Source organism: Lampetra fluviatilis, chromosome 4, assembly GCF_964198595.1.
Source record: "Lampetra fluviatilis chromosome 4, kcLamFluv1.1, whole genome shotgun sequence".
Lineage (NCBI taxonomy): Eukaryota > Metazoa > Chordata > Hyperoartia > Petromyzontiformes > Petromyzontidae > Lampetra > Lampetra fluviatilis.
The window spans coordinates 12,502,585-12,523,270 of NC_136278.1; the positions used below are offsets into that span (position 1 = coordinate 12,502,585).

General features: G+C 46.2%; 1 protein-coding gene across 5 annotated transcripts in view; it reads right to left on the bottom strand.

Moving 5' to 3' along the window:
* The window catches only part of LOC144931575 (nucleolysin TIAR-like), a 90,911-nt gene that overhangs the window by 36,498 nt on the left and 33,727 nt on the right, over nucleotides 1-20,686 (bottom strand). Inside the window, exon 1 of one of the 5 annotated variants that reach the window (XM_078855583.1) lies at nucleotides 9,430-9,647. The exons of the other annotated variants lie outside the window; for them this stretch is intronic. Within the exon in view, the coding sequence (XP_078711709.1) occupies nucleotides 9,430-9,445 (16 nt within the window). The 5' untranslated portion in view covers nucleotides 9,446-9,647. Of the gene's footprint in view, nucleotides 1-9,429; nucleotides 9,648-20,686 lie in introns of those variants that run through there. 5 annotated transcript variants of the gene reach the window in all.

The window sequence follows — 20,686 nt, forward strand, 5'->3', positions numbered from 1 at the left end:
GGGGGCATGACGCAGTGGGCCCCCCGGCTTCACGAGCGAACGACGAGGGATGTGACCTCCAAGTGCGACTGTGGCCCCCGAGTCCCAGAGCGTGGAACTTATCACATCGACCGGCCCCTGCACTGAGACAGGTTGCGGGAGGCGCTTCATTTCCCCGGTCAGCATCTAAGGAAGCCACGGAGCATTGATCGCCAAAACACGACGTGTCCCATTGTAAAATTCTCCATTCATATGAAAGATATCAAAATGCACTTGAATGCATAATAGTGTGTAGAATGCATAAAATATGCCCTGTATTTAAAGAGTATTACATTTACTTGTGGAGGATGGTGGGGGTAGGGGGGGGGGCAATTGGAGAGGGGGAGGAGAGCCACAAACTGGGGGTATGAATACAGCACTGTGCAGCACACATACCGTGTCTACATTGTCTGCACGCGAACACACGTGCTCATGTATGTAAATATTACATATATACACCCACATACTGTATAGAGTAGGACACGTGTGTGTGTACGTAATAAACACCTACACAAGTACTATATATGAGTATTCCTGCTGATTTTAGAGTGCTTTTGATTGAAAATTGTGGCCCATCGGACTTGTCAGCTCGGTGGATGAGGACTCACCCCATTAATCCGGCTCGCCAGAGAGTTTGTACTTTCCGCATGGAGACCCAATCCTGGGCGAGGCCCTCTCCAGTACACACGGGTCGCGTGGGTTTTATGGCAATACTGCGGGTTTGTTAATAAGGCAGGCAAGTGCAGTCGTTGGGAGCATAGCAGATTTCCCTGCACTGCCCTCTGCCGACAACGTAGCCCTGCAGGAGCTTACAACACCTCTTTTAAGCATGACGGTCGCCCATATCCAAGCACTTATCCAGGCTCAAGATCCTGCTTAACTTACGAGAGCCAACAAGATCGGGTGTAATCTGGGTGACCTGGTCAAAGGTGCCCGTATGTAGGGAGCAGTTTTTCACATCTTCAATATGCTTGAAAAACTTTACAAATTTGGGTGAAGCAAAACTATCATGTATGAGATCAAGTTCATATAACTCTGGGCGCCAGGGTGGCGAGATGTTAATTACCTCGCCTGGTATACAGGAGGTCGTGGGTTCGATCTTGACGCCTGCTGTATATTTAGAGTTTGCATGTTCTCCCCATGGTTGCGTGGATTTTTCTCCAGCTCCACCGGTTTTTCCCTCCACATTTAGAAAAATGCGATCAGAGTATTTGGCGGCAATACATTTCCACGTGATAATCCACTTCCTTGAGCTATCATAATCCACTTCGTTGAGCTATCAACGAAGTGGATTAGGCCAGGGACGCTTCTGAAAAAGAGCCATATAACTCAGTTGGGCTTACTTGGTAAACTAAAAATAGTTGACATTATAGTTTTAGATGGCCCACTTTGTGAATTGCCCGGATATCCGTGGGAACTGAACTCTAAAATACTGTACACATAAACTCGTTCAGCACAATGAGTACTGAACTATCCAGTCACCTGTTGAGGAAATGCAAAGTAAAGGAAAGACGTGAGCTTTTCACTACATAATGAAATTCAAAAACACAACAACAAAAACGAGGGAGAGAATTCAAAAACGAAAAAGGAAAAATGGTGAGATGCGTTCTTAAGTGTGAGAGCATGTTTGAGAACAACAGTAAAGAGTTTTAAGGAGTCATTGTGAAATTATGAAAAGCATAAAATGACCAAAGAGGAAGCAAACACATGGTAACGTCAAACATGTTTGCATTTAAGGAACGAGACAGGGCGATAGCTTGACTAATAAAAGGATCGTTCCATTGGAATCTATAGAGGCCGATGCACCTACAAAAGCAGCACAACCTATCCGATGACGACAGGGAAGTTTCCAACATCACACGCTCACGGCCGGAGGAGGAGGGGGGGAAGAGCTCAATGACAACTTGAAGCCAAAAAGATTATGGTGGACTCAGAATAATAATCTTCATTTATCCTGGATGAATCCGATTAAACTGTTTGAATATTTTTTTCACAGATGTCCAGTAGGGACAGGTAAGAAAGTTACAACAAACAATTGAACACGTAGGCTTTCGCAACCAATATTATCCATATAAAAACGTTAAACCCGCCACCACCCGACATGGCCAATTAGTACAAAAACGATAGAAAAAGTATAGGAAAGGAAAACAAATCACTAAAATGTAGGTGAACTAAAACGAAACTGTTTATTATACCAGGTAAAGACCACGGCTCTTCCCTTCTTTTTCAGAAGCGACCTGGCCACAAATGATAGCTCAACGAAGTGGGTCGTCAGGGAGAACGCAAGAAATTGCAACACACCCAACCGGTAGAGAGATGACTCGCCTTCTAATTTACTTTTCAAAAGTAAAAAAACAACTTATCCATAGCCGCTGTCTCAGTAAACACACCACAAAAAGGAAAACTGAGCAGATTCGCACACAGACGAGCCAATTCCCTTTCCTTTAACACATCAGCTGCTCACAAACATCACAGGCCAATTATGAAGAAATATATTCTGCCGTTTCTCACACACAATCCGTCAACTAGATAATTGAAAAAAACATTAAACATGTGTGTATTATTACACCCACCACAGCCGCCTCGTTTTAATGTAAAGTTGTTTTAACAGAGCCACGATGAAGTCGTCATCAAATTTATCATAAACCAACCAGAGCCATAAATGTGGAAAATATAAAATATATATATCACTGTCCAAATGTGGAATTTTACATACCACTAAGACAATCCCGTAAAGATGCACAAACATTCAAAGATAAAAAACGATTTTGAAAACCAAAGATATACGTGTAACCTAACAACTGCAGACAATTCTCCTATATAGACAATAAGGCGGTACAAAATGGTCAGCTAATTTCTGAGGACCACAAAGCTTTGAATCTCAACACAAATTAGCACATGCAAGACAGGCATCTCCTCCTTTGCCAGATCAAACTGTTGAGGAATACACGCTTTGTGAGCCCTCGTCCGAACTTGCATCAACTACAACAGGGGTGTGGAAGCCTTCCATACCAAGGGGCTAAACAGGGACTCTTGCAAAAACAGCCCAGACAAATAGCCGATCGCACCACTGAAGCCAAGTGACAATTGTAATCAATTACTTGTTTTTGTGGTCGATTAAAATAGTTGCCCGCAACATTGTTCTGCTGGCGGCCCTGACATCTTACCTCCTGAAGGCAGGAAACCCCTTAGAAGCCACTCCCCCAAGCATTGCAGAATCCGTTGACATCACCTCCCATTGAGCTCACGTGGGAAGAGAGACTTTATTTTTCCAACTATTAACATGTTTTCCGATTGAGTAATCGAACAGAGAAATCAGGGGTAATTGATTACTTAAATAATTGGATAGCCTTGGTCTACTACTTCATTGCACTTTTGTTGAGCCATGAATTTAGTTGACATGGAACTTTAATCGTGCTAGGAATGTATGCATTGACTGTAAGTTAACGACTTGAAAGACAAGAGATGAATGGGCCTGCTAAAATTAGCCATAAGCGATGTTGCCAGGTCTAAAGTATTGCCCTTTAGTACCCGATTCCCACTGCAAAGTTGTTTGCAGTGACAGATTAATATTGTTTGTTTCAAAGCGGTAGAACCTTTGTGGCCAAGGGGCAATGTGAAATTAAGTCGAAGGCTGGATTCCCTCAGCCTTGAACTCCAAAATGGTTGGTGGCGCCACAAACTAAGAATTGAAATATAATGCAATGACCACCCAAAAACACTCCATATGCACACGCAATATTTGGTATTAAAGGCCTCGCAGTGGTGTGTGCACTTTAATAAGTAACCACTGTTCGCAAAGGTGCAACAGAAAATTTAAAACAGAGTAGAGGCGAGCCCAGCTCTTCCTGGGCTGCCTTGTCAAGCAAGCAGTAACCAGGGGCCCAGGCAAAGAAAATGCGTGCAAAATCCGCCAGGCAGCGATTGTCGTAGGATCCGATACTGCGTACATCGAAACACAGAGTAACACATTCCTGCAAAGGGAGCTGGTAGGAACATTGGGTTGTTCGGTCAATTGCCAGGGTCAACGGCGGCGTGGTGTATTCCGCAAATATGGCCGACTGTGAGGGCGGGCACAAGCCGGCGTGAGTAGGTTAAACGTTGAGTTTTATAAGGGCACCACGGGGTGACCAGCCCCTCCCCACCCAGCCCCACCCCCCACCCAGCCCCACCCTCCCCATTCAGCCCTTCCCAGGCCCCTCCCCACACTCCCCTCACATTTTTGGATGCACCACGGACGGACACAATAATCCCCTGTAGGCTGGTGTAACCAGGAGGTTCCTACCAGTATTATTGCGTCATCACTCCCATTACACCAATCAACTGCCAGGGAGACAATCCCCACGCAACATGGCCATCCTGAAGTCCTTATGCAACATGGCCCCCAAGTTTCTTTTTTACGTAATTTGTTCAAGTGTGTGAGAGTAAATGTATACAACTGTTACTTCACATGGGAATGTCTGTGTGTTTGCATGTATTAATGTATCGATCATGTGCCTTAATAGGTGCTTGCTAACGGTCTGTGAAGAGGCGACATGCGGGATCGTTGTATTTATGAGAGCATGTTTGGGGAGAGCATTTGTACGCGATTTTGTGCACGTGTTTGTGTGTGTTTGGGAGTGTGGCTATGTCGTGTGTTTCTGTATGTGTATTTGTGATCGTGTCTGTGTGGGGAGCGGTAGTGTGGTGGTTAGCACGCTGCACACAAACCGGGCGAACTGAGTTCCATTCCCGCTCACGTGCCAACACCAGTGACGATTATCCAAACCGGTCCTGGGCCTCTCCTAGGTCGACTCAGCCTCAAATTAGTACCTGGTACAGTGTGTAAACATCATCACTGGGAAGACAAGGGTGGTCGGGCGTGGTGCTGGCTACCCATCCCCTCGTGTGCCGTGCCGGCCTTCATAGGTGTTCACAAACAGCACTTGCCCCAACAGTCTGTTAAGGCTATGGGGGGGGGAGAGGACAAGTCTATTAAGGCGGTCTTAAGGGTGGTTTTGACCACCCATACGTTCTCTCGGAACTTACGTGATTTCCCGTATGGAATCACAGTTAGGAAAAGTCGTAGTTTACACAATTTTTAGATTTATTTTCCCTTTGCTACTCAGGCCCCCCCCAGACACGCCCGGCTGCCTGTGCTCGTTTATAATACACATTCTGTATTCGGCCAAGCCAGACCAGCTCATCTCGTTTTCTGGTAAGGTAATATTTTTTTTACATTGCAAAATTAGAGCTCTAAGCCGAAATACCATCATACCGGTGGTCATGTTGCCACGGCGTCATGGTAAGAACATTGTACTTGCATCCCCCCCCCCGCAGGTCACCAGTTCGATTTGATCTCTCGGTGTGGCAATTTAAAACAATGGACGAGTGTATTAAAACACACGCGCCTCTGCCCACCAACAGTAGAAATGTGTATATCAGCGAGCGGACTCGCAGGTCTTGTGTGGCAGGACATTGGCATGTCGCGTGTGGCAGGGGTAAAGTAGAGATACTGTAACTCTCAAGTCTGACTCGCACGGAAGTGAAGGCCAACACACTCTGGGGGGGTCTCTCTAGCAGACTTCCTTCTGGTAGAGGCCATTTTGCAAACAGTGGCGTGAGCAAGAAATTGCAGGGCTTAGCCTTTACTTGTTTTTACTTACCTACCGACCACCATACAGTCACCTGACTCTGAGAAATGTTATCTCGAGAGTAAACTTTAAGTCAGACAGCACTTCAATAGAAATTATCGGATGGATGTCAAAATCGAACCGCCCACTCGATGGGAAAGTGGGGCTAGTCGCGAGCCTCTCTGACGGTAACGTGATAATTTATTTTATTTTTACACAACTGTGTATATCACGAAAAAATATATTGTACGGAATTAAAAAAACCCCATGAGTTTGTAACAAAGATGGAAATCATATGAAACCCAATGTTCGTGCATTTCCAGGTTTCAGGACCCCATGGCTACAGGCATTTTAACGTAATCTTTGTTACACTGTACATACCAGGGCTGACACCGTACAAAAAAGGTAGACAACCCAAAAACCAACACAGCACCAAACAAATCCATAAAGTAATAATTGTAATAGAATCACATTTTGCTCCGATATTTTCTTTTTTGGCCCACCAGAACATCTTATTTTTTAAAGTGGAAGCTCATGCGTGAAAAATCCATAGCAAGTGAAGAACTGCAGGAGACCGATTTAAATCTAGGAGTGCGGCCATGATGTGCTGTCTGCCAGCTCTTGTTCCGCGTGCGTTTTGTGTGCAATGAGATAATCGATAATCCTCGAGCAGCCTCAGCGTATGCAGCAGCACAATTCAGTGACATGTCACGCTGATTCGGCGTTATAGACAGTAATTAACAAACTACAATAATGTCGCTGAAATGGTTGTGCAAATAACATTTAACGATGAAAGCTTTTAAAGACTATGATGCAGTCACGGTTTAATCGTGAGCACATTGGACTTGCTATCCAAGTCGCCCGGTTTTTAATTGATGGCACTTAAAAATATGGAAGTGTATTAAGCCCCTCCACCTCTGTCCACCCAGCAGTATAAATGGGTAACGCCACAGCCGATCGTCAGAGTGTGTGTGGTGGGTTAAGTGCGACTACTCTCATCTCTTCCAACATGTTTAGCCATTGTAAAAGATAAGTCTAACGACCATCAAGAGCTGCTGTCCAGAACTCTCCCCATATGTTCCTGTTTTGTCTTAACAATAATAGATAGCGGACTACTCGCACACAATTGTTACACGCTCTGTAAAGGCCACTCACTTTGATGCTCTGAAACATTGCCAGCCAAAGGTCGCACTTTACAATCTACTGCTTCAATAGCCAGCGTGCCAACCTCTGCTACCAAGTGATGCCACATGCCAACTAACATGCACATTCACCTGAAAAAATCTGGGGGGGGGGTGAGGAGGGGAGTAAAGTAATAATTGATCAGGGCAAGCACTTTCAATCCATTTAAAAACCTATGTTTCATCACACACAAGTCTAATTAGCATTTTTCTGGCAGACTCGTGCACAACACATGGCACGGAATGGCCGTGTGTGTCACATCAGGCATCAAGAGCGAGCCAGCCAGCCAGCCGCCTCCATCCCCCCTCATGCGGATGTACGACTGCGCGAGGTGCTGGTGCTCGTTTGAGGGCTGGTTTTACCTGCGGGCGATGCAGGCCTGGGTTATACACCAACTTTTCCCGGCATGTACTGTAACAAATGGCAACTGCCCCACTGTTAAAAAAGTGGCCGCTTGTTAATCCTCCCCCTCCCTCCCATGCCAGGGACTGCAAAGACAAAGACCCCCGCATGTAGCCTGAACAGAATGTTGGGGTCAGTGCTGTTAGCGAGCACCTATGAAGGCCGGCACAGTACACGAGGGGGTGGGTGGCCAGCACCACGCCCGCCCGCCTTTGTCTCCCGAGTGGCGACGTTTACGAACACACCGCACCAGGTACTCATTTCAGGCTGAGTCGACCTAGGGGAGGCGCAGGACCGGTTAAGATAATCGTCACCGGTGTTGGCCGTGAGCGTGAATCGAACTCGTCAGCTTCGCAGCGCAGAGCGCTACACCACCGCTCCCCACTTGCCAGGGGGGACTGCTGCTCCTCGTTCGCACACACCGCAAGCCAACAACAAGCACATGCGCGCTCGCTCGCTCGCACACACTAAACCCACCGTCTTCTCACAAGGGAAGCACGCGAAGCACACGGGGACGATTCCTTAACGCGCAGCTAAGCCTCTTGATTGCAAGTCACCGTGCCAAACATGAACGCATCGAGGGTTTTACGCGCCAAGCGCCTCAACACCAGCAGCACGGCCGCTATTGCAAAATGCGCAGCAAGAAGAGGGGGGGTGGTGGGGGGGTCTGGATAGATACCATTTGTTCGGTTTCCTGCTACTGCTGCCCAGGGGCAAGCGGTTCACTCCCGAGGCCGACCAACCAGTCGGCACACAATAGGTGAGTGCACCACCCATCAGCAGGCACGGTCCCCACCCTAAATACTTGCACACCTGTGTACAGTACGGCCACAGACTGCCACACACGTCAAGGTACACAACACACCTCTCGCTGACAAACGCGAGATACGAATCGAGTCACTTTAGTCCGCCGTGAGCTTCTCCCTTCCAAGACGACCCCCACCGTCCAACCACCACCACCGCCACAGACAACAGCCGCACCGGATCTTTTATACAATTTGTCGTGGATCTTTGCTCGGTCTGTGTGTGTCCGCGTTGACAGGGCTACACCGGTTCCTCGTGACGAACCCGTCACATCCCCCGTGTATCGCCTGTAAGACTGTAGGGGCACAAGTGCTGTTAGCAAGTCGCACCTATGAAGGCCGGCACGGCACACGAGGGGGTGGCCAGCACCACGCCCGACCGCCTTTGTCTCTCCCTCACCCCGCACTCATTTAAGGCTTAGTCGATCTAGGGGAGGCCCAGTACGAATCCGGGTCGCCGGGGTTCGTCGCGCAGCGCTCGCTAACCACGACACCACCGCTCCCACACAGACACAAATACAGCCACGCAAACACTCTCCCCCCCACACACACACACCACTCTAATAAACACACACAGACACGCGTCACACACACAGACACACACACAGACACACACATCACACAGACTCACACACAGACACTCTCATAAACACACACAGACACACACATCACACCACTCTCATAAACACACAGACACGCGTCACACACACAGACACGCTACTGCTGACCCACTCTTACACAGACACACACATCACACAGACACGCGTCACACAGACACACACACCACTCTCATAAACACACACAGACACGCGTCAAACACAGACACACACACGCATCACACAGACACTCTCATAAACACACACAGACACGCGTCACACACACAGACACACACACAGACGCACATCACACACAGACACACACATCACACAGACACGCGTCACACAGAGACACACACGCATCACACACACACATCACACACACTCTCATAAACACACACAGACACGCGTCACACACACAGACTCACACACACAGACACTCTCATAAACACACACACACATCACAGACACGCTACCGCTGACCCACTCATACATAGACACACACACACATCACACAGACACACACACACAGGTGCTCCAACGCCGGCTCTCCCACTCTCTCTCACACACAGTCACCCGTCACACACACAGACACAGTCACCCGTCACACACACACAGTCACCCGTCACACACACACAGACACGCGGGACACACACACTCGTCACAGACACAATAGCGAGAGCGCTGCGGAGGGAACGCGAGCGAGCGAACGAGGCAGAGAAAGAGCCATGGGAGAGAGACGAAGAGGGGAGAGAGACGAAGAGGGGAGAGAGATGAAGAGGGGGAGAGAGAGAGAGGGGGTGGGGGGTTACCTACTTGGTCGCTTCGACATTCCCCCAACAAGGCTTCAAATACCCCCCCCCCAACACACAGGAAGTGTTCACACGCTGGCTCTCAAGACGCAGCAGCTGCAGCGGCGGCCACGCAGTTTACACAGTTTCACGGCTGCAGGAGGATGATGATAAAGATGATGAGGAGTTAGCGGCTCGCTACACTGGGCCCGGCCATCTTGTGCGGAACAGGAAGCGGCGGGGAGTTTGTTGGGAGCCCCGCCCCCCTCGCCCCCCATTTCCCCCGCCCCCCCCCGGCCACCATCCCCCCCTCCCCACCCGCCCCACTATCCCCACCCGCCCCCCATCCCCCCCCGCACCCCCGTGGGTGGAAAGCGAACAAAAAACCCCGAGGTTCGTCAATGACATCAGTGACGACCACCACACAGAGATCGCCTCCTGCCGCCTCAAGAGGCTGCTGGGGCAAGTGGTGTCGGCGAAGCAGCACCGACTATACAACTCTTTGGTGATGTAAGTCGCGTAGGTAGAAACTAAATTAAATCACGACGTTCCCGGGCGCAACACAAGCGTCAGTCATCTGGTGGGACAAGCACAGCAAGAAACTGCTGGGCAAAAAGACGATTTTCCTCCACGCAGACACTTCAGCAGTGTGTGTAGCCAACATACACACACATCGCTACACCCCTGGTGTGTGTGTCTAATCAACATACACACACACATCGCTACACCCCTGGTGTGTGTAATCAACATACACACACACATCGCTACACTCCTGGTGTGTGTGTAACCAACATACACACACACACATCGCTACACCGCTGGTGTGTGTGTGTAATCAACATACGCACACACATCGCTACACTCCTGGTGTGTGTAACCAACATACACACACACCGCTTCACCCTGAAGTGTGTGTGTAACCAACATACACACAGCTACACCCCTGGTGTGTGTAACCAACATACACACACACCAATGCCTCCTAGAGCCTCCCCTCCAGAGTAAATGGCGTTTTCCACACTTTTTCCCTTATTTCTTTCTCACCCTCGCGTTCCAAGTCATCGCAAATCTTAATTAAGCTGCGACGTTTTGTGTCCCGTTGTTTTAATTTAGACGAAATCTAGGGTTCTGTGCTGTAACAATGCTAAACACATTCTGTGCGTGTTTGAATAACACTGCCGAACAGAAACTTTGTTGAAGAATATCCCATAATTAATGTCTAAATGTATTTGTTGTTTACACGGAGAGTTGAATATGCTCAAAACGCGGTTGTTTTAATAAGCCGATTAGAAATTTGTCACCAGATTAATGAGTGGATTCGTCAAACATTTCTTTTTTACAAAAGACACCAATCACGAGCTGCTTTGCCCAAAACGCACCGCTCTCCACCATTCCGTCAAGTTATGCGACCACTACTTGGCAGAACAAACGCAAAAAAGTCTACGAATATTGTCCTCATTAGCGCACCGAAAACCCACGACCACTCTTTGACGCGTACACACAACTCCCAGAAGACGGGAACGCAACTGCTTGAAGAAAGAGCACACGACGCCGTGGTTACTTCAGCGGCAGATGCTGGCAAACTTCCAGTCCACACGTCTGTGTAGTTTCGTTTCGTTCTCAGTGCAACGTTAAAAAAAAACACCACGCCATTTTAGTCTCGCCTAAGCATTCCATTTGTATGGAGCGGCGGGCATGCGGTGAATTCGTTCGCTTTGTTCGTAGCAACAGAGTGGGGGGGAGGTGGTTGTAAATCTAACGGTGGGTTTTCACTCAACTCTTTTAAACAAAAAAACTATTTGATTCTATCAGGTAAAGCCCCACTGAGCTACGGAACTTTTTTTTTTCAGAAGCGACCTGGCGATCACAAATGCTAGCTCAACGAAGTGGCTTATCGTGTGGGAATATATAGCAGCCAAATACTCTAAAACGCGGAGGGAAGATCCACGCAATCCGGAGAAAAAGCCACGCGACCACGGGGGAGGAGAGACACGTAGACTCCAAATATACAGCAGGTGCCAGGGATCGAACGCACGATCTCCTGTATACGAGGCGAGGTAGTTAACATCTCGCCACCGTGGCACCCCATTTTAAGCCGGCGTAAAGGTTGGTCCAGCGATACCCAAATTGAAATGGCCATTCACACAACATTGAAATAGTTAAGGACCTTCAAGCCACAAGATACTTTTGAGAAAAAATCACACCACGTGCAACAGACAGGTGAGCCGGATCAGGAATGAACACCGACCAATGTTTTTCAAATCAGTTTTGTTTTATCTGCCCATGAATTATGTTCAGACATGTTAGATCTATCGGCCATGGTTTGTATTAAATATCCCACCCATTACAGTTTTGTCCGAATAGTACTCCAGTACATTGCACGCTATGCAAGCTAAACGTACACTTTATGAATGTTTTCATAACATTGTACAAAATTGTATCCAACCTTAGATTATTTCAGGGAGCCATGTTGTCCAGTGCTAAATTAATAAAGTTAATGTCTGATCAACGATGTTGACTAATCGTGTCTAGCCAGTATCACAATAAACAACTACAGTCATACAGTCTGGTTTTAGCGCATGTCAACATGATTTTACCCAGAAGAGCCTCGCTGAGTCACAACAGTTTAGAGGAGGGTCCTGCATCGGAATGTCTGGTCAATACAAATAATTTGTGTTCGGCTTCATGTGGGAGGAAACCCAAGCACTAGAGAAAACTCATGCGGAGGAGGGCGTGATACAAAACCCTGCCATCTCCTGGCCAACTGCTAGCCCCATTGCTACAACAAATGGTAACGGCTAGTACTAAATCTATAAAAAAAAAATTTTAACAGATAAAGCCGACTGAGCTATATACATAGCTAATTTTCAGAAGCAACCTGGCCACAAATGATAGCTGAACAAAGTGGATTATCACGTGGAAATGTATAGCAGCCAAATACTCCAAGCGCATCTTGATTCGATATGTGGAGGGGAAAAAACGGAGGACCTGGAGGAAAACCACGCGGCCGTGGGGAGAACACGCAAACAACAAATATACAGGCGTCGGGGTCGAATCCAAGACCTCCTGCATACTAGACAAGTGAGTTAACATCTTGCCACCATGGTGCCAGGCCCAACTCTGCTGAGCTTCCACGATCGGATGAGCTTGGGAACATTTAGGGTTATGTGGTTATAGCAATCGAATACTACCTTTCCCAACATTCCATCAGTAAAGATCAATCTATGGCTGGATGAAGATCTCCCCAAGTGTTTCTACATAGATGTAGTGACATCGCTGGATGTCACCATGCTGTGGGTGCAGTACCGGCCCTAGAGGGACACGGTGTGCGCTGGATAATAGCGCTGGATGGCACCAGGCTGGAAGTGCAGTGCCGGCCCGACAGGACAGGGTGTGTGGGTGCCGACCGAAGGATAAAGGTTGTGTGAGGCCATGGCACTCTGGTTGACCCGGGAGGACACGTGACCGGTTAAGTTGACAGAGGAGCCCCAAGAGGGGGCTGGGGGGGGGGTCACGTGATTGGGACCCAGATCCTTCCCGAGGATTCTGGAAGGTGGGCGTGGCCAAGGCCGGAGCCGGCGACGTCACAGAGAATATAAGCCGGGTCCCGAGAGGGACCAGGGTTGTTCATCCCGGGAAAGAAACCCTTGGTCTACGATCTCCGTTCAACAAGTCTTCCAGCACGTGGACCCAGGCAGATGTTGTAGCCCCGGGTCTGTAGTAACAGTTACGTGGTAACTAGTGTAGTTGGCCGGGTGGTCACCACCTTAGGTTGTTATTCTGTTAAGGGGAAGTTAGCCCGTGTGTTGGAACTAAACAAATGTGTTGCCTCCAAAGTCTACGTCTGCGACTCAGTTGAACCCATTACATATATAAAAACTATACAGGCCAATGAAGACATAAGTGTCATTGATCCAGAGAAACCCTCAAGACTCTTTCAGGAGGGTCCTGTATTGTGCAGGAAAAAGCTCACCAGGGCCGTATCAGAAAGAACAGGTTTCCGTAATTACAATTTGTAGTCATTCAAGATGATGGACTGTCACTGCCAGGAGAAAAGCGACAAATGGGGTTTAACAACTTAATTCTCTCTTGCTCTATATAGAACTGCTACAAATTAACTAAAATAAATAAGCAGACAATACATCTCCTTCATATATCCATGTCAGCACATTTCAACAAAAAATAATTTCTTACACAACCAATCAGCCGCACGGTCTTCCGGGAATGCACCATTTTGAAGCAGCGTTGGTGTAAGACAAGTAAACACACCAACCTGTGCTCTCACCAACGTGGTGAACATTCAAGACTGACACTGGAGTTTTCGTGCCTTGAATTAATGCTGCTGAACTTATGCACTTGCAGGTGGAGTTTGGTGTAAGTTAATTTTATTTTTTACATGGATGATACCGTTTCTGACTAGCCCCTACTGGAAATGTGAAAAAGAGCTTCATAGCTCATCGGATTTCTCCAGGACAAATAGTCTGATTCTAAGGCAGTTTCCCAGCTATTTTACAAGGGAGATCCGTGGCGCATGATCACAGTAGAAACATCAAAACAAAAACAAACATCAATATCGCAGAGAACGCATACGCGGGTCATTAATGAACAAATCACTCGACAATAAATAAAACAGTGCAAGTATAGAACACGAGAGCAAGAGGCACCAGAAAAAGTTCGGTGCAAGTAAGCTGTGTTTTGGCCTAACAGGGCCGTAAAAAGAGGGGGGAGTGATGGGAATCAAACTGCATGAGAAGAAAGAGTATTTCAGAAACGTGCAGCAGCAAAATGCAAATACTTTTTTTCTAGGGGTGCGAGACATCGAAACACAAATTAAGCACGGGCACGTAAGTACAACTACTTTGTTTCATTAAACCCCTGTGTATTTATTAACATTATAAAAACTAAATTATGATTGAGACCCAAAGGGGCGCAAGGCTTCAGTAAAGGATAAGAACCACTGGTTTAAGAGGAACTTGAGGATGAAGACAGCCCAGTGGAAGACTTTAGCTGGTTTATCCCAGGATGTTTCTGTTGCGCGTCGGCACTTTAAGATGTTCTCTGTTCATGTTTTGTTGGTTGCGGTTGCACCCGACTCAAGAGCCGCATGGCTCACAGGGCTCTACCTAATAAATGAAACTTGAAAGACAGCCCAGTGGTGGTCTCTCTGGATATCCAGATCCAAGGTGGTGGGGGGGGAGAGATAAGTGAATGTACAGATTTCAATGATTGAGTCCTGTAGAAGGTGTCATCACAATAATCAAACGTAGACAGGATAGTGGCTGCAACTATAATCAGATGGAGTCGAGGTGGAATACTGCATGTTTCTGTATAGAAATCCAATTTAGGTTTTAATCTTGTTGACCATGTGGTCAATGTGGGTCTTGGAAGACCAAATGACACATGCGGTTGATGGATTGTGAAATAAATACTTTTATTATTTATGTGGAAAGATAGATTAGACGTATTGCCTGCTTTTACTATAATTATATTCGTCGCAATTACAATCATTATCGTTAAGTGTTATATACGACGAGGACATCATTGACCACACACATTCATGTGGGGAGGCGCTCGCAAGAGAAATTTATTTTAAAGGCCCCCCCTGACACGAAGCACACACGCCGCTCCCATGCAAATTGGGAAATCCCCGTACTCTCTGACCAGTAAACTGAATGGATACCGGTTCGAGCCAGAAATCATGACAATGTTGTAGGTGAAAGCAGAGGGCAATGCAGCAAAGCCACTGTCTCAACCCCACTGTACTTTCAAACGCCCATGTCCAATGCCCTCTCTCCACCTTCACCAACCTGTGCAAAGGAGCATGGTGAAGTATGGTCAATCAGCCCATACGGCTCGTACACGAACACTTGTGCCGGTGCTAGCGGCGAGTGCACCACTGTTAACTCTTGCACATTATTTTAATGAATGCCAACTTACAAAAGGCACTTTCACCTACCAACACTTACAATCTGTGCGCAAGAGTTGTTTTTTCCTGCAATTAACAGGCAATTTGCACAAAGGAAAAGTGCAAGAGTAAATTGTATTCAGTTTCGCTGTTTGAAAAAATACAACGCTTTTAAAAGCAGAGGAACTAACTCTGAGATCGATCCTCAACAGAGAATCTAAGAAAATCAGTCAATTAAATCAACAGTTATAGAAATGCACCCTGAAGGTACTATCCATAACATTTAATACGTGTGTGTGAGCCTTATGCCACTACCAGGATGGACCAATACCATTGGGATGCATTTTAACCAAGGACTGTGCATTCTTGCAGATACACTTAAAATACAGTTGACCACATTGAAGAAGTAAAATTGATGAACTGCATATACATAAGCATGAAAAAAGCCTATATTTTGGAGACAATAATAAAAGCATGAACAATTAAGTTTGTAATTAATCAGGAGAGAGCATCAACTTGGATTCACGTCATCCTTTATCTCAGGCACTAATGTGGGGGATTTTTTGTTGTTACTTTTGCTTCAGAATTTTTTTTGCAAATTTTATTTAGGTTATGACGATCATTCTCGTGTGGCTGAACGTAGAAAAAACATCAAACATTTATTTAGATATTTAGGTCCAGTTTGTTGAGACAATTGATGGCACCTGTAGAGACATTTGCCACACAAGATCTTACCTCTTCAGAATGGCAGAGTAAAGTAATTTAATGTAAGGCATAATTCACAGTACAGCCACCCTGCTTAACAAGCAAGATATTCCGCGAAAATTGGTTGTTAGGCGAAAGTTCGTCAAACAAACTTCGTTTTCTCATTTACTTCTCCCATGTAAAACGCCAAGTTATGTTTCAGACCCAAAATGTTCCACTCTTGAACAACTTTTTCACGCAAGAAATACAAATTGCAATTTTAAAATAAAGAAATAAAACATAAAATGTAACACTTACCACATGAAGAACCACAGTGCTTGCAGACTCCTGTCCTCAGCGTCTTCATTTAACTAGCGCCCCCCCATACCCCTCTCCCCACATCACTCCCCCCCCACAACAGTGCCACCATGAGGCCCCCCCCCCCTCACACGCGCACAGCTGGTAAACAGCTGCGGGCCGCTGTGCGCCTCCTGCCGCCACGAAACGCATTTGATCAATGGGCCTCCTCCGCTCATTACGCGAACATTTGCTCGTATTGCGAACATGTTGGTCTAAATTCAAGCTGCTCGTTAAAGCGAATTCTCGCAGAACGAACGCTCGTGAAGACAGACGCCTGCAACTAAGTGCCATTTTGTGATAATGCCACAGCAGAAATTTCTGGGCAATGGCCAAGGATCCAAAAACCAGCAGCTCGGGTGGATGCACATTTATTTTCAAGATAGTACTGAGTGACATGTAAATATGCAGATTCAAGTAAAATGAACACTAGCTGTCCATTTGTATCACCTTCCTTAGGCTTTGTCAACCTCTTTTGGGAAAACTCTTTCATAAGAAAGTGGTAAGGATAAGGATTTGCATTTAAAGGGTGATTAAATGCCTCGGCAACTCAAAGCGCATTACATCACACATCTCATCCCAACCGTTTCAATGCCCTGCAGCAGTCTGAAGAAGGGAACACCCAATGACAGCTGACCGTTTGCAGCACAAGGTGTACACGCTTCACCGGCCTGCGAATGGGCATTAGACTGCTGTCAGTAGTGGATGGGGGGGTGTTGCTTCAGTATTTCCCAATCAAGTAAGTTGCGAGCATTTATAAAAAGAAAAGTCACTGCATTTTTTACGTCCGCTGCGAAGCAGACGGTGCTTACAGTTGTAGTGACAGAACGGTCACTACTGTGTTGGCCCGTACGAGGGCTGGGGGCCCAAGGGGGTGCCTGGGGGGTCACGTGCTGGAGGGATCCGACCTTCCCAGAGGTGGGGGAAGTGAGGCGTGTCCTGGGAAGGGAGGCGTGGCCTGGAGAGAGCCAGCCACGCCTGGGCGGAGCCAGCCACGCCAAAGCAGATATAAGCGTGGTGTGAACGCAGAGCGAGGCTGTTGTACTGTACTCCAAAGTGAAGACATCATCGGTCGTCAAGTCCCGAGTCGTCGTCCTGGGCCAGGCAGGCCGTTGCCTGCCTGGTCCAGTCTGTGTCGTGTTCCAGAGTATTAGTGAGTTGAGGAAGGTGCTCACCACCTTATGTACAGTGTTATATTACTTACCGTTTAATAAATAGTGTTGCCTCCAAGCTGCGTGTGTGTGCACCTAATTCGAACCTACTACACAGTTAATACTCGTGCACAACTAACCTAGTCGGCCTGGACTCGAACCGTGACCCTCCACAACTAGTGGCAAAAGAGCTGCCACTCGACCATGTGACTGACCCATAATGGCTGGTATAGACCACTGTGGTTAATTCAATTATAATAAAATCACACAAATTAATTAATTAAATAACGTCTGTTCCGGATACCAAAAAAATTGGAAATACAATGAAAGACATTACTCCAACATTATAATACAAACAGCAGGCGCAAACATTTGTCCCACCAGGAATTGAACATTCCTGCATTGGGAATAGAGGCAAGGCAACATATGACCACACAACTCGCTTGCAAATGCTTTCGAGCAATGGCAGCAATCCTGATTGGCCACACAACAATCCCTCCCAAGCCAAAGCAAATGGCACTACACTGAACAATACTGCAATGATCAGCGAGTGCAGCTTCAACCCAAAGCATAAAAAAAACACAGACACACAACTAGGCACTTGGCAGGCTTCCAAAATGTTCACAACAGGCACTGGGAGCAAAATAGGGAGTCATACAAGAAGCCACTATAGTTTGGACCACTGCCAATTAAAACATCAGCCAATGGGCTTACGGGCCATTCATTGAATGGCTGCGCCCGCAACATTTACTAAGTCATTGTTTAAGGGACTGCCTGAATTAACGTGGACAAATAATTGTGCAAGCATCATGGACTACTGAGCTGTGCATGAAACGCGGGGAGACGATCGCCGGGCAGTAACCAACCGCACGCGTGCACTCGGTCGACTACTCCGCCGCCGCCACCAAACCGTGTTGCAGCGTCATTTTTTTCATCCAATAAAGTGAGGGAAAAAAACGTCCCAGTCTCATTTCCTGCGCCCTTAAAAGGAAAAGTAAATAATTGGCAACGTTTCGGGCCAGTGGCATTTATCCGCAGCACAATGTGTCATGGGTGCATCCGTTACTCATTTTAACATGCACAATTGTGGCAATTTCACTTTCAAACATCTTACGAGAGCTCCGTACAAATGTGAACTAATGCGAACCAATTGCCAGACGTAATTCCGAAACCTAAACTCCGCTATGCCGCACATCTGGTTTGCATGTGACATGCGAGAATGCTACGGGTTTGCTTTGTACTCTGAGACGAGACAGCCCGAGTGTTACAGAGCTAATATTATACTGCGCCAGTACACGCTGTAATCTTGCCTGTCTCATAAAAGTAAAGCTACCGTCTGTCGGCTGTGCTGCCATCTTGTAAAATTCAATGTCATAGCCCACCAGACACGATACATGGGGCCGGTCTATTCATTTATTATTTTTTTTAAATCCCATTAATCACTTACATAATGATCTATGTTATAAAGTTCTATTTCTGCGAAATAGTTAATAATATGACAGCGAACGGCTTCATATCATAGTTGAATAAATTGTTCTATGTAAGACTTGTAATAGCGTGCTAAAATGTAATGGAAACGTATCATATGGGCACCCCTCAATATATGGAACAAATACGTTCCTCAAAGGCTGTCCGTCCAAATTCTGTATATTTTCCCATTGACTTCCATAATTTTATCGGAGATGCATTCCTAACGGACAAAAGTTCGGCCCAAAGACGTAATAAAATTGCAATCAAGAATGCAGCAAACCTTTTTAAAGAACATATTTAACAAAAATAATATTTCAGGACATTTTTATACTCAAAATAAGTTGCAAAATAAAAATCCTCTGCAGTACTATGTATGTTGAACTTCTTTCGCACGGTACGTAGCCAACCATGCTAACTGGAGGTGCGGATGATGATGATGATGAGACTGGTGATGATGGTGATGATTATGAACTCATCTAAGATTATTGCTTCACCGTCTCTTGTTTGCACATCTGCTATCATTTGCACTGAATGGCGCTCTTTCCAGACATCTTGAACTTACTTTTACTGAAGAACGTTGAAAAAGGATGAAATCCTGCACAGTACAGTATGAGGCGTGGTCAACACAAAGGGGTGAAAGCAAAACGCGCCAAGCTCGGGGCTGCACCAAGATTGCGGGAAACCGGTACAGTGTGAATAGCGTAAGCCATGAAATGCACGTTAGGACATTGTTAGATTTTTTTTCCCTCCCAAATAAAAAATCTTATTTATAGAATTAAAATTCCGTAAATGCTAAGTTAACATAAAGTATACCAAATTGATTTACTACCTTACAAATTACGTTATCGCGAAATTACGTATATTGAGTTGTCGTATAATGACAGATAGATGTCCGTGAAAATATAAATTTACAGCCTGCTGTCAATTCAATATTGGACAAAAAAAAATCAAACTATTTTAAGAAACTATCTTATCATTTACAGTCATTTGTCAATCTACTTGTTGGATTAAGGCCTCCCTACACCATGACAGTTCTGTGGATTGTTTGACCATAACTTCACCATGCTGGTCAGTGTATGTTGGTGGTGGCGGGAGGGGAACCAGATTTATATATCACTAGCCACTATTGTAAGGTGTTAAACTCGGATCACAGTTCACCAACCTGAACAAAAGTGAAGGATTCTACATGCTCTCATGAGCAATGCTGATCCCCTTTGGCAGCCATAGGCCCCAAGTGGATAATGTACATGCCCATGGCAGGGCCAGGACATCTATAGAACAACCAATCTGGACTCGGCACAAAATGATATTCATTTTGTCCACCATGGTGGGATGTCTGTGTATATGAAATTTCTACATGGGCCGAATCAAACACCAAAAGAAAACCACTCCAGGGCATCCATTGAAGTGGAAATTCCACATTATCGTGGCAGTGGCCAAGGTATTATGTACCACATTTGTAAATGTCCATTGTTAAATATTGTACATATTTTTTTTTACTTTTGTGAATATACATTGTGCATAGTACGAGTGGAGTCGAAAATTTGTTTAAATCAGGGGTGGGACATCTCTGTCCTGCACAGTTGGCTCCGTAGGGTGCGAAATAAGTTCCACAAACATACAACATACATACATCATGAGGCCTACCCCGTCAAAATGCCCTGCAAACAATGTTCATCCATCAATGAAAGCAACTTAGCTGCACTCATCGGAAA